The sequence below is a fragment of the Trachinotus anak genome, unplaced genomic scaffold, assembly GCF_046630095.1.
Source record: "Trachinotus anak isolate AG129_WGS33_773 ecotype Australia unplaced genomic scaffold, CSIRO_AGI_Tana_v1 ptg000015l, whole genome shotgun sequence".
NCBI lineage: Eukaryota > Metazoa > Chordata > Actinopteri > Carangiformes > Carangidae > Trachinotus > Trachinotus anak.
In genome coordinates, this window is record NW_027273866.1 from 8694265 (window position 1) to 8708899 (window position 14635).

The following is a 14635-nucleotide window of genomic DNA, read 5'->3' on the forward strand; positions in this document are numbered from 1 at the left end:
CATAAAGTCTGAATTTCATGGCTCTATTGTACAGGATTGTGTGGTACTGAAGGCTGTGTCCTCTTTATTTGCCCATCACCTATATGTGCTCATGAGTAAAAGTTAAGAGTCCAGGGTTTCTGACTCACAGAGTTAGCATTAGGTCCTGGCCATGGCCCTCTTCCTCCAGGACCCCTGAGGGAAAAAATGAAATAGTGTGAGGACAAATGAAATATAAATAACAATACAGTTAAAACAGGGTTTAACTTGCTTTAAGACTCAACTAAGTGCATGAGGTTTTTTTTAACTCACATGTTCATTCCTGGCATGGGACCGCCCATGGAGTTGGGTGGAGGCCTCATGCCTCCATAATTCTGTAAGACAAGACATGAAACACATTGTAAGAACATACCCAGACAAGTTGTTTTTGATTTTCCTCAACTAGATTCTTGTTTTTCATGATTTTCTGGATTTGGTCTTTTGTGCCACACTTCCTAATGATACATATTCACAATTATAAACATGCACGTCACTGGACTGACAACAGCTGCTGAGGAAACTACAGTTCAAGAAGAAACACAGTTTTGCACACATCTACTTAGACAGTAATGTGATGTGATGTGATGATAGTTTAGTGACATTAATATAATCAATATAATCAATCTAGTAGAATCACTATGTCTGCTGAAACTTTTTAGGCCACAAAGTGTTTATTCAGATTCTAACTGAATCTGATTGAATCAATAATAAATGTAAGTGTGTGTGTGTACATTAGGTCTCAGGTTCATCATACCTGTGGGCCCATGGCCATTCCTCGAGGAGGGTTCATTCTCATTGGTCCACCCATATTAGGATGTCCTGGAAATCAGATGTTAAAAAAAAAAATTGATTGCTCATGTAAATCCACATATGGCCCGTCTCTTTAAATCAGGAATTAAGACATGCCACAGACAATACTCCATCCTAATCCCATTAGTCGTACCCCTCTGGCCCCATAAACTAATCTGCAGCTAAAAGTCACCACAGACCTCTTCCTGAGCTGAGCTGACACACCCACCAGTATTCAGTCCACACAAGACAAGAGAAACAGTTCAAACAGGACAACAGTCAAAAGTTTAGTTGACTGGAGTCTAGTGCTGAAGTTATTTGTTAATTAATTCATTAATTGGGCAGAAAATAATGGAAAGATTTTAGTAATTGAATATTCACTCAAAGTGAAGTATTTTTACTACCACACAGAAACTGGCCTAAGTATGAAAATCTTACACCAGCAGGTGTAAGGCCTGGAACTATTTGGCACATGTATATAACAATAACCCCTAACAACATCATTAGTCATCATAAAACACAATCTAGACCTGGATGAATGGATTTATTAATTAAAAAATACTTTATTTTAGGTCCACACATTAATTTTATATGTGCTGACATAGACTAAAAACAGTTTTGTTGAAAAATTACATAAAAGATTCACCAATGATGAAAATAACTACTGGCTACAGCGGCATCATCTTATTACAAACATTTCTTCTCAGATACAAAATAAACATTTCATTATGAAGGCGCCCTAACTCAGGCATGTGACCTGATTTGTCCCAGCCGTACCTTGCGGTCTTGTTGGGTCCAAACTGTTTGGCAGGAGAGGCTGAGATCCAGGGATTCCCCCAGGAGGCTGAGGAAAGACCAGACATGGAAACTGATTAAAATACTGGCACATTCTTGGCAACACGGGTACTCGGTCGAAATCAACATGAAAATGAGTGAGCGCTGTCAAAAATCCTATTCAGTACCTGATTTGGCATTCGGAGTGCAGGGCGCGGTCCACCTGGATACCGCGGTGACATGAAGGGCTGAAAAGAGAAATGGAGGAAGAAGAGGAAAAAAGGGTGGTTGAGGTTGGGGAATGTGGGGGAAAGAGGGACAGAGAGAAAACGACATTTTCATTATTAATAAATCGGAGAGCACTCAGACAGGGGTAGCACTGAGGACACACAGATGGACACAGTGTGGTGGGAGGATGGAGGATGACACTGAACAATCGCAAACTCATCGCATCAGCCCGAAAACATCAAAAATACACCCAAGCGAGAACCTGTGTTTTATGATTTTTAACAGTGCCTCCTCATACACAACAATATGCACTCAAGGCATAGGTTTGTGGGTGTGCAGGTCAGTGTGTGTGTGTGTGTGTAAAGACAGCGCTCACACAGGTCCCTGCCTGCTGTCACTGTAGTGTAAGCCGATTCGGCTTGTGGTCTGCCTGGCATAGTTAGAGACACCTCAGGCCAACAACACCGCTCAAAAACCTTAGAGGAAGCATGTCCACACTCTCTCACACACAAGACGGAAACCAGAAACCACAAGAATTAAGAGCCGGGGCTGCCAAAGGCTAGCTTTACCTCCACTGTGGCATCTGTAGCTACCGTTCTGAATAGGTGTTGAAACAGTCGCTGACTGAGAATGAAAGTTGTTAAAGGCCTCATACACTGAATATGCTTTTACTTACTTGGCAGCTAGGGAAATCCCAAAACTCTTGTTGTCCTATATGTGTTTTAAGTGCATGTACATATGTGGGCCCATGTGTTTTTGTATGTATATGTGACGTGTCCATAGTGCCTGTCCCCTGTTTTATTTATAAGGTGCTAGAACAAGTAAGCAGAGGGGAGGGGAGTGTGGTGTGTGTGTGTGTGTGTGTGTGTGTGTGTGTGTGTGTGTTTTAAGAGTGGAGGAGCAGATAAGTGTGCAACCCCCCACAAGCTGCTCCGGGGGAGGGGCAAGGAGTGAATTATTCATCTCGCACAGGGACAGCCGATTGTGGGCCTTGCAGAGGAGCAGGTCCTGCTGCCTCTGGATGCTCTGCTTTTATAACAGAGCTGGCAACTGGAGGGGCTGACATCTACGGGGAATTAGCCAGAACAAAACTAGATCTAACAGGGCTCGAGGGTAAGAGGAGAAGAAGAAGAGAGTGTGCGAGCAGTGAATGGAAAGAAAAAGAGCTTGTGTGTGGGCGAGGGGAGGTGGGGAGGTTGGGGATTTAGAGGGAAGGAAAGAGATAGGGGTGTTTGAGAGAAAGTGTTTGCGTCTTACCTGGCCATGGGGTCCCATCATGGGGTTGCTGGGGTTGTGTGGGGGGGGCTGTGCGTGGGGGGACTGCTGAGAGCCAGGTGGTCCCTTTAAGAAAGAAGAGCGATATCAGAGAGGGGAGGGGCCAAAGGGGGGGGGGTTACACCTGAAGGAATTACCCAATCAAAATTATAAGAAAGAGGAGGACGAGAGGGGGGGAGTGAGTGGGGAGTATTTAGGCTGAGGAGGGAGAAGAGGAGCAGGAGGAGGGTGGAAACAGCTCAACATTTTGGGCAGATTTGTTCAAATCTGTCGTTAAATATTGCACTCCTTCACAAAAAAAAACATTGAATTCAAAGCCAGAGCCCAAAAGGAAAACAGTTTTCATTTGCCTTCAAGTCCAAACACACTCATAGAAAATCAGCGTTAAGCATTGTTGTTTCGCCAGATGGCCTTAACATGTGTGGCTACACCGGAAGAGATGATCTGCAGGACCCCTCGGGTCAGAGGATTACATACAGTTTTCCTCTTAACCACATGGGGGCAGTGTTGCCAAAGGCTCACTCACAGGCAGCAGCAGGACAGGCACCAGTGGCAACTTCAAACCAGAGAGAATGACACTGATGAAAACAAGGAAAAGTTGCTCCTGCTTATTGCAAACCTCCTTCAGTGCGACTCTGTGTCCCTGTCCACGAGGAGAGCAACCCCCCCGGCTTCTCCACACACTGCTGTGTTATTGCCGACATTTCACCCTGAGACAAGAGGTTAACGACCCCTAATAAATAACTCATTATGCCACAGTCTCTTCCGCTCTATCGCTGTCGGTGTCTTCATCTCTTTAACCCCCCCCTTTCCAAAAAGACAAAAGCTGGCCAATTTACAAACAGCAAATGGAATTTTCCATGTGTCCCTTCCAGGCTTCCAGACACACAAACACAACACCTATGTATTTACCTCAGTGAGTCTGGGGGTATATCTGTACCTATAGTTGCCCCATTAAAGCATGTATGTGGGTCAGGAAGTAGAAACTATAGTGAGATTTACCTCAACAGGTTCCATAAATAACACCTGTGTTGTGCAATTGCAGATGTTAATGTAAAATAATGTCGTAAAAAAACAAAAAAACAAAATAAAAGTCTTTAAGTCAAACATCTGCATCTTGTCAGAGTCCTGACATGGCAGCAGTCACAAACATATAAACACTGCCACTGTAAGTTGGGGCGGGTATTGAAATCATGTATTTCTGTGGCAGTGAGTATTGAAACTTTACTGAAACCTGGAATCACATATGTAGTCAGACAGTGTAAGGTGGCTAACGTTTATTTGCATTATCTATTAATATGCTGACTATTTTCTCAGTTAATCGTTGTGTTTATGTCAAAAAACAACAACAGGCCATGGGGATATATTTAGGAAGCTTGTTTTATCCCACCGACAGCTCAAAAACTAAAGGTGTTCAGTCTCCTCTCATATATGACAACAAGTAGCTTGGTTATTAGTATTACTTGGCATTTTGCTTAAAAATTGCCTAAAAGGATTAATTAGTTATTAATAGTTTCTGATGAGTCCAGACGAAATGATTACTTCGATCAAAGTATACACATCTAAACCAAATGCTGCCAATTTTAGACCTTTTTGTTCTGGTACAGTTACAGCAGTTTGTGTTTTTGACAACATTTAACATTTGACTATGTGGGTGTCTTTTATTAATTGATAAGGAGTTTGTGTTGTATCATAAATGCAGGTGTCACAAGTGAAGCTCAGGATTATAAAACTGATTCCCAGCATGAGCCATACCTGCAAAAAACAACCAAAGCTTCCCGTTACAATGAGGTCCCTTGAACGCAACATGTACACAAACACACATGCACACACACACAAACACTCGCCCAATCTCACTCCCCCACCAATGTTATAAATAGCACTTCCATGCGTCTCTCCTCACCCTTTCTCCCCCCACCCTTCCCCTAGCTTATTCACAGTCGTACTCTCACTAGTACCACCACCACCACCACCCCTCAGCACATTGCCTCACTCAGCAAGCAAACAACGGAGTGGTGTGTAGCCACAGAAACAAACACTGGGCCACAATCCTTGTGGCACTGATCTTTCACATTTCCCCTCTTTCCTTCTCCTCCCTCCTCTCACCCCTCTTCATCTCTCTCCATCCTTCCCTCTCTCTATCGTGTCACTCGCTTCTTCTCTCCTACTCTTTTCCACCACCTTATCGTGCCTCCTGCCAAATGCCAGTGCTGTCCATCACATCACTGCCTCACAGAGAACATGTTTGTGTGTGTGTGTGTGTGTTAGTGTGTGTGTGTGTTTGTGTGTGTTTGTTTGTGACTGTGTGCATGTATGCCTGCATGTCTATATGTATGTATCTGTCTGTGTGCGTGTTTCATTCTCTTCACTCTACAGACAGCCATCATTCCCCACACTAAAACCTCTCCCTTCACAGAGCCGGGACAGGTCAGAGACAGAGCCGGGGATGGAGATGGAGGAGTGGAGAAGAGGATGAAAACGGCATGGCTGAATCACGAATCGGCTGAACGGCGGCCCAGAGAGAGCAGATGAGTGAACAGTGTGAGTTTCTGAGGCTGCGGTGGATGTAAATAGCAAGAGAGGAATAAACTGTGTTTGGAAAAATGTGGAGGGAAAAAAAGGAAAAACAAGTGGGAGAGCTGGAGACCCAAACTGTAACTGCGGTGTCGCCAGATCAAACTCCATTATTGATTTTAGACTGAAGGACTTAATTAGCAGACCCCAACTGACACTGGGGTTTTCAGATAATGAAAGTCTCAGAACAACAGATCAGCCAGTGACAATATTTTGTAGTAAAGAAACATCTGACTAACTGTACAGTAGAAAAATAAACCTCTTTTAAAATCAGGATAATCACTATATATAGAGATTTTTTCAGATAACCTATAGGTTTAATGTTTTAACATTCATTAAAGGAGGTACAACTCTTAAGATTAGCTGAAACATGCATTTTTCATGACAAAGTGATGTGTTGGAGATGCATGGTTTTCACAGGACAGTGGCAATAGGATTAAGATAATATAAGACAATAAAGTTCAGTAGTAACAGCAATAAAGATCTAAACTAAAATACACAAAACTCTTACAAACTTCAAATAAGAAACTTTTAAGTCAAATATACTTCAATTTGCTGCCAATATTACATCTATTGTTGCAGTGTAAGTATATATTTAGTATATCTGCTAAATTACAAAACGATACCGACATACACATACCTGGTATCAGTCTATAATACTGCTCTATTTATTAGTCTGAAATCCTCTGCCTGAGCTTTTCATACCACATTGAAGGGATATAATATGTCTGACATGTGTTAAACTGTAGAAGATGTGAATATAAGTGGACCAGAATTCACAGTTATGGCAGGAAAAGGACAAAAAATCTGTTTTTTTCAGGTAAAAGAAAGAATATTACTCTAATTTTGGTGATTTGTGTACTTTCATTAAACAATTAATTGGGAATCAGCAGGTGGACAAATTCTGAAGTCCAAAATAGCTTTTAAAACATGACTAGATTAAAAATAAAAAATAAAATCTTGAGATACAAGACACCATTCTCCCAGTGCTGCAGATGGAAATCAAAGAAAATGCAAATGTTGCCTAAAATTTAGATCACCTGCCTTTGGAGATGTATGAATGGTAGAGAGACAGACACAAGATACAAAGGGTGGGTTTGAAGGTGATGGAGAAGTGAACAGGACAGTGACAGAGGGGGTGGGTCATACCTGGAAGAAGCCTGGGGGCATGGGACCACCTGGCATGGCGTCATTGGGGGGCATGTTGCCCATCACTGGGCTGGGCGCTGCTGCTGCACTCTGAAATGCATAAAGAGGGTGATTAAATGTGCTGCTTTGTGTTTTTGTGTGTCACTGCTGTACAGTAACATTTGTATACATGATGCACTGGCCACCAATTTACTACAGGTGGCAGTGTCTGCACCTGCAATCACAGCAAACTCCCACCCCCCTCCCATCTCAAGTTTAATGGTTAATTCAGAAAAGTGTCATCTATTACAACCTTTAAACTGTTCCTTCATCTCTGTGGTAGAGAGAGGAGGAAAAGAGTGTAGCATTAACCACCTCAGCTCTTTCTGTGGACAAAGACTTAAGTGAAGAGGTTCAAGGAAGAAATACCACCAAAATATTATTCTGATCTTCCTCTCTCTCAAAGTCCATACTGTGATGTATGCTGTCACACAGACACACATATATACACACAAATACAATTTTCTTAACATATGCAAGTCAATGCAACAGTGACACCTTGCATTAACTCTGGCAGTACGGTCATGTGTAACTCAATCGTTGGCTAATTTGAAAGGTACCATATACACTGGAGATTCCAGTATATTAAGTACACCTGCATAAATACAAATACAACAGATATACAAATAATAAATTAAACCTTAATGAGGCCTCTAAATGTTTTTATTAACAGTGTCAGAGATGTTTTGTTCAACTCTGTATTAAGTCTGTGGGGAATAGAACTGCGATGTATTGAAGGTGCCTCACTGCATTGCAAAAAACAAGCTATTGTGTAAGCTTTTATAGATTTACATATTATTAAAGTAATTTTACACAATTTCCTTCCTCCTTCCTTCCTTCCATTACAGCTATGTTCACTAATGGTGCTTTTGTGAACATCAGGATTTTAAGGGTTTTGTTACATTTGATGAACGAGTTCAAGACAAATTTATTTTAATGTTATCTTGGAATTTAACATTTAACATTCTGTCATTTTTCTCTGATTTAGTGCCTCTTCATGAAAGCATTTATATTTAAAGATCACAGCTTGACTGTATAAGTAGAGAAATATATTTTCTTGCCCAATACTGGCGATATTTGAATAAACATTGTTTTAAATAGGATGACATTCAAAATTGATGTGTGATATATCTGGAAACTCATCAACAGTATTTTTAGGTATTTAATATGAATTTACACTACTTATAAATAGTAAGAAGTCATCAGCAAATAAGTTGAGTTACACTGTTTCTTAATCATTAGCTTCTGTTTTAAGAAAGCTAGAGAGCAAATAAAATTTGAAAGTAAGTGACACATACCTCCAATCACAATGATAACCAATTAGTGTCTAACTCATTCAACTCTTAAAGTAAACAAAACAAATGTTTTATATTATGACTTTAAAACTACATCCTAAATCCTACGAGAAAGAATATTTTACTATGAATTCATAATATGCAACAGTACCATTATTATATAGTAAAATATAAAATTTACACAAAGCATGTGCAAATTCTAAAATCCTACAAATCTAACTGGAGAGTGGTCTGTCTTTGTAACTGCTCCGTCTAGGAAGCAGCTAAGGGAGCAAAATTTTGAAGGAACATTTCTTAATGAGCCTTACAAACTACACCAAGTTTGCCTGGTTTGGTCATTCACGTCTTTTTTGCCCCTGCGTATATACTGTCTGATATACACTTCACATACTGTGTGATATACAGTAGTACTGTACACAGTTAGTGGGTAAACCCACAAAAATGTGACTGACTCCTTTCACTTTGACAGTAGACAAGTGTGTCTTTCTGTTGGGACTGACAGTGAGCTGCTAGTCGTGTCATCCATGGGTTAGCATCTGTTTCTTTATTTTCTGTCCACTGAATTTGGTGTGGGGATGTGTCATGAGCCAGGGCAGGACCCAGTGAATTTTGGGGCATATCTGGATCATTTACAATGAATTTGAATCTTTTCTTTCCTCTGAAGTCAGGTGTATTTTGTTTGACACTGGCCTTGGTGGAGGTCTGCATTCTCTGAGTGCCCTTCTTAGAAGTACTAGATGTTGCTTAAAGTCTGGAGAGCTCAAGATGTTGAAAAGCAAAAAAAAAAAAAAATTATATCACTTAAACCTGATGAGAGCAGCTGCCTAACTGACACTAATCATATTACCACTTGCAACAACAACAGTACCGTTTCCAATCCCCTTTACGTCAGTCAAACAATATAAAAGAATAAAACTAGAATCTAGGATGGGGGGTGGGGGTGATTCAGCCCGGGAGTTAAATATGATATAACTGTATTCTTGTCAACACACATAGATGGAGACGCATGTTCAGAGTGCTTACATAAGCACGCCAGAACAAACACACACGGACACACAAGCACATGAACGCACAAGCACAAACACACACACACACACACACACAAACACACACACACACACACACACACACACACACACACACACACACACACAGAACTCACAAAGAGTTGCATCACAGGCTCATAAAGTGCAGCCCTTCAGTACAGAGAGGCAGACAAGGGAGAACCACAGGCTACAGGACCAGAACAGGGAGGGGGTTTAAGACCCAGGGGAGGGAGTCGCTCTCACAAACACACACACACACACACACACACACACAGACTCTCATGCATCCACCATTCCACCAGCACACACACACACACACACACACACACACCTAACGAGTAAGCTGCATCCATGTGACATATACTGTATGCTTGGACAACAACGCATACTACCAATTACACGCATGTACACAAATACACTCGCTGCCCTTCTCCTGACTATCTGAGACCAACACACAGAAAAACTAAAAAAAAAAAATTGCACACTTACACAATGACACACACACACACACACACACACACACACACACACACACACACACACACACACACACACACACACACACACCTCCCCCCCTCTTTATGCTAATTCTGCTAGTGAACATGAGCAGGCCACTGAGTCCCTGGGGAAGAAGCTGGGTCGGCTGCCTCTTTCTCTCCTTCTCCATCCTCCCTCCCTCCCTCTCATCCATCTCTCTCACTCTCTTCTTCTACACACTTTTCTCTCCATCTTTTCTCCTCGCCGTGACCCCCCTCACTTATTTTCCCAGCACTGGTTCGTACACAAATACAAAACATACATATCTATACACACACATACACACACACACCTTCTCTGTGCCCCCCCCCCCCCACGCACACACACACACACACACCCCCCCCCAGTAGGGTGTCAGCAGCTTGCAGAAGCTGTTGCTATGGAGACAGGTCCTATCTGCACTCTGTCCCCCTGGCATCCCCCGCTCCAGGAGCGCAGAGAGAGAGAGAGAGAGAGAGAGAGAGAGAGAGAGAGAGAGAGAGAGAGAGAGAGAGAGAGAGAGAGAGAGAGAGAGAGAGAGAGAGAGAGAACAAGAAGATGTAGGAGAGAGGGAGGGAGAGACAGAGAGAGACAGAGAGAGAGAGAGAGAGAGAGAGAGAGAGAGAGAGAGAGAGAGAGAGAGAGAGAGAGAGAGAGAGAGAGAGAGAGAGAGAGAGAGAGAGAGAGAGAGAGAGAAGGCGCAAGAGTGAGATAGAGGAGAGAGTGAGTTAGACGATACAAGAGTGAGGCAGAGGAGGGAAAAAAAAGATGATAGAGGAGAAAAACAAAGAAATAAATGTTACAAGGAGAGAGATTCTGTTCACAATCAATCACCCGTTCTTATTATTGTTCGAGACTATTAATGACCAACAATGTGCTCATGAATTCTCCAGTTTGCCGACTGAAATTGAATGCAAACTAAAAGCACACAGAGGGTGCAGTTGCCACCAGCAAAGCGTAAGGTAGATTTAGTATGCAGTCGGTCTTTATTAAAACCATCTGGCCTGGGGAAATACAAAAGGATCCAACAGTGCTTTTTTAGTTTTTCTAGTGGCATTCACAGTACTGCCTATATCTACCTTTCAATTTCAACTCCAGGCTCAGAAGCAGGAGACAGTCAGACTGCCTCGTTGAATCAGAATAACTTGACTCACCAAGAAAAGTAAATCTACAGGAATTTGTTCTCTTGATGTTGGTGCAGGTAAACAATGACTGCTAATGCAGACAGGGGGACAAAAAGAGTGTACCTTTATGTAAAGAAACAAGTTCAAGAAGACAGCATAATCGACAGACATTAATACTGCACTAATTAGTTGATATAATGAACATGGAGTCTTGTGGTTGAGTTGAATTATTCATTTTCAGGCAGAATGTATAGAAAAGTCTGCAAATGAAGCACTGGGTAGCAGCACAACTTGAAAGGGCTTTAATGCCTGACATGCAGCAGAAAGGAGAAGAATAGGTTTCTTTCATTGAGGCTGGCTCAAAGTTCAACAAAACCCACGGGACACATTTTCAAATGTCTGGGAATATTTACACAGTTTAAACTGTAAACTATATTTTAATGGCCTGTCCTCAGCAGCACTGCACAAACATGGCATCGAAGCATCCCAGAGCCACATCTGCACTAAAGTGATATTCGGTAAGTTTTTATCTTATCAATAATCCAGTACCTGGACTACAGGCCTGACCTGTGGCTCCCCGCTGTGGCTTCGATAGATCTGGGTGGAGAACTGTTAACCTTGGCATTTTCGTTAGAGCGTAATACAACATCAGTCATCATGTCAGTCTCTTAATTAAGGATCTAGACACTGGTTCACTATATTAACTTAAATATTCATGAAAAAACTACAGCTGTGCGCTGATTTACATGTACATGAACTATGATTTTCTTTGTTATAACGTGAATAATTAGGTAAAGTATAATCTATCATCAGAATTAAAATCATAATTAAAAGTAACACAAGTCGCTGTCACTCTAATCTGTACAGATGGAGGTCACAGCAGAGGCAGTTCTGTGAAACCCCATCCTAACTTTTATATATCATCAACACACAAGTTATCTTATTTAATTCTTAAAGATTTTAATCACACGTTTCGCTTACTTTCTCCCTTTTGCTTTTCCAAACAAAGCTGCATTAGATGATTTTATGACAGATGCACTAAGAAGTTGAGTCCACCAGTTCCTCTTTTTGTAATGACACATCAGACAAAAGCATTAATTGGGCGCCCTGGTGGCCTCGCGTCTAAAACACAGAAGATGTAACCACATCATCTGAATTCTGCTCCAGACCTTTGCTTCATGTCATCCCACTTTCTCTCCTCGCATTTCCTGTTTCACTCTCTACTGCGCAGTTTAAAACAAAGGCAAAAATGGCTTTGTGGCAATAGCAGTGTTTTATTGTAATGGTAGCGCGCACCCCCCCCCCCTTGGACAATTCAGGCATGGCAAAAAATGTCTACTTAAAAATAAAAAAATAAATAAAGGCAAAATTATCAATTAAAATAATTTTTTGGGGAAAAAAAACACTTCAAAACACAAAAGCATGAATTATCAATTAGCCAACAGTCTTATATTCAGCTTGGATGCAGCAGAACAAAGTTCACCAAATGACTGATGATTTATTAATCGACTGATTAAAAGAAAATTGATCTTCAGCAGTTCTGATAACTGATTAATCATTTAAGTTGTTTTTCAAAGCTAACCTGCAATAATAAAAACACTGATGCAAACCGCTAAAATGTGGACAACTGCTCCTCATCTTTGTCTTATACGTTATTAAACACAATATCTTTGGGTTTGGGACTGTTGGGGCCGCACAACCTGAGATGGCTGATTTTCACTGAATACTGACATTTTTATAGAGCAAATGATTTATCAAGAAAGGGAAATATGCAGATTAGTTGCTGAAATAAATGATTAGTTGCAGCCCTAAAATAACCAGAAATAATGGAGTTGAATATGATGCTGACATGCCTTCACACAGAGGTAGGCATCAGTTGGCTGCAAGCTCTTATGCTGAGGTAATTTTACTCAAGCTACTTCCTCCAGGTCCATGAAGGGGGGGTGGGCTGACATGATATCTGGTTCTGGTCTGTGGGAAGCAGGTTTAGATCTCGCTTCAGGCTGAAAAGCTGCAGACATGCAACATAAAGCTACAACCTTTGATTCCTACAGTACACACTCACTCTCGGCCTCAATCGAGACGACCACGTGTAAGTACTGTGTAATAAACCTTATCCACCCCTCTGTGGCACCCCCATGGCAAAATATTTTAAACTCGCCGACGCCTTCATCCACAGTTGTGGCTCACTGTGAGGACGCCCTGTTGTGTTTGCTTTTCCTCCTCAGAACAAGCCCACAATGTTTATGAATAATCTATCAGAGAACAAAAGACTAATGATCTGATTGGCTGGTACAGTACAGTATGTAGATGGGTTATACAGAAAAACATTGATCCCTCCCTCTCCATTTCCCTCTTCCTCTCCCTCACCCATAGGACCTACCGGACAGATCAATAGTGCTCAACACATTATTGACCTCTGCCTGATACCTTTCACAGGGCTAAAGACAGAGACATAAACACTGGATGGAGAGAGGAGAGGGGCACGACGAGACAGCAAATGTATCTGTGTGTGTGTGTGTGTGTGTGTGTGTGTGTGTGTGTGTGTGTGTGTGTGTGTGTGTGTGTGTCTGTATTTATGTGTGTCCCTGCCTGGAGAGGGGACTAATCTACATTCTGGTTCACACTGATATGTACCTCATCACTGTCTCCTTGACCTGCTGTCCTTAGCGCAGGGAGAGAGGGAGGGAAAGAGGAAGGGGGGTGGGGGGGTGGGGGGTGAGTGAAGGAGTGAGGATGGGAGAGAGTGAGAGTGTGGAGACGGGAGGAAAAATAGCTGACTGTGGTGATCTGGCTAATTTATCAGCCCAGTCAAAACAGTGTGTTTCGCTCCGAAGCAACAGGATACGGCTGCTACTCTCACCGTCACGTCTGACAAACAAACGCACACAAACATAGACACGCATGCACAATCTCTGAAAGCCCAGCTGGTCCTCAAAACTGGCACGACACGCGCACCAAGCACACGCTCTCCCGAAAGCTGCTGCCAAGGTAGTGGTACTGAACCAGACAGGCGGACTCATGCACACGCAAACACACGTGCACACACGCCGGATGACAGCACTAATACATGCTGCAGACACAACATCCACTTAGCCAACACTCCAGAGAGAAGGCAGCGAGGCCGAAAGACAAGAATATGAGGAGGATGAGAACGACTGTGAACCTGAATCTAGCTTCAACTCAAGAAGACGGATGTTTCGTTTATTCTCCTTACTGCATATGACCAGATAATAATTTATTTCCCACTCAAAAAACTTCCTCCTTCTTCTTGACCTGCTTCAATCTTGGGTCAGGACTTCAAAACAGCACCCCTTCAGCTGATTTACAGTCAGTCTATCGCTCACTTTATTAGAGCAGCCACTTACAGAGGCTTGAACCTGGCTCCTTATCCAGGAATATTGTCTCTAATGGCCGGAGCCCTGTACTGCTTCAGCTTTAAAATAAAGGTGATACAGGTGCATCCAAACCCAGTGTATGGAGAGTTCCTCCAGAGCCCCAGAACATATTACACAACTGTGGTCGCAGTCTAGTACACCTATGGAGGGTAAACTGAACTTAAGTGTAAAAATCAGTCAAGCGCACCTTTAATAATGATGTAATAATACAGATCACTTACATGTATATAAACCTAGGAAGAGTTCTTGCTCATTTTTCCTTTGCATTCTACTCTCAATGATCCAACTTAAGTCCCAAAACACGGTGACATTGTTAAAAAAAAAAAAAAAGTGCTTTACAAATAAAGTTTTTTAGTTTATTATTAGAAATGTCATAAGACTAAAAATACCTGTGAGTGTGCATTGGCCCA

At 42.0% G+C, this 14635-nt stretch overlaps 1 protein-coding gene across 3 annotated transcripts in view; it reads right to left on the bottom strand.

Annotated features, from left to right (window-relative positions):
• Positions 1–14635, bottom strand: part of LOC139632938 (single-stranded DNA-binding protein 3) — a 40002-nt gene that overhangs the window by 6741 nt on the left and 18626 nt on the right. For 2 of the 3 annotated variants that reach the window (XM_071498224.1, XM_071498225.1), the window contains exons 5-11: positions 6808–6897; positions 3067–3150; positions 1770–1829; positions 1585–1651; positions 773–837; positions 292–353; positions 129–174 (exon numbers count right to left, since the gene is read on the bottom strand). In XM_071498224.1, coding sequence (XP_071354325.1) covers positions 129–174; positions 292–353; positions 773–837; positions 1585–1651; positions 1770–1829; positions 3067–3150; positions 6808–6897 — 474 coding nt within the window. The remainder of the gene's footprint in view (positions 1–128; positions 175–291; positions 354–772; positions 838–1584; positions 1652–1769; positions 1830–3066; positions 3151–6807; positions 6898–14635) is intronic. The other variant, XM_071498226.1, reaches the window with a different exon arrangement.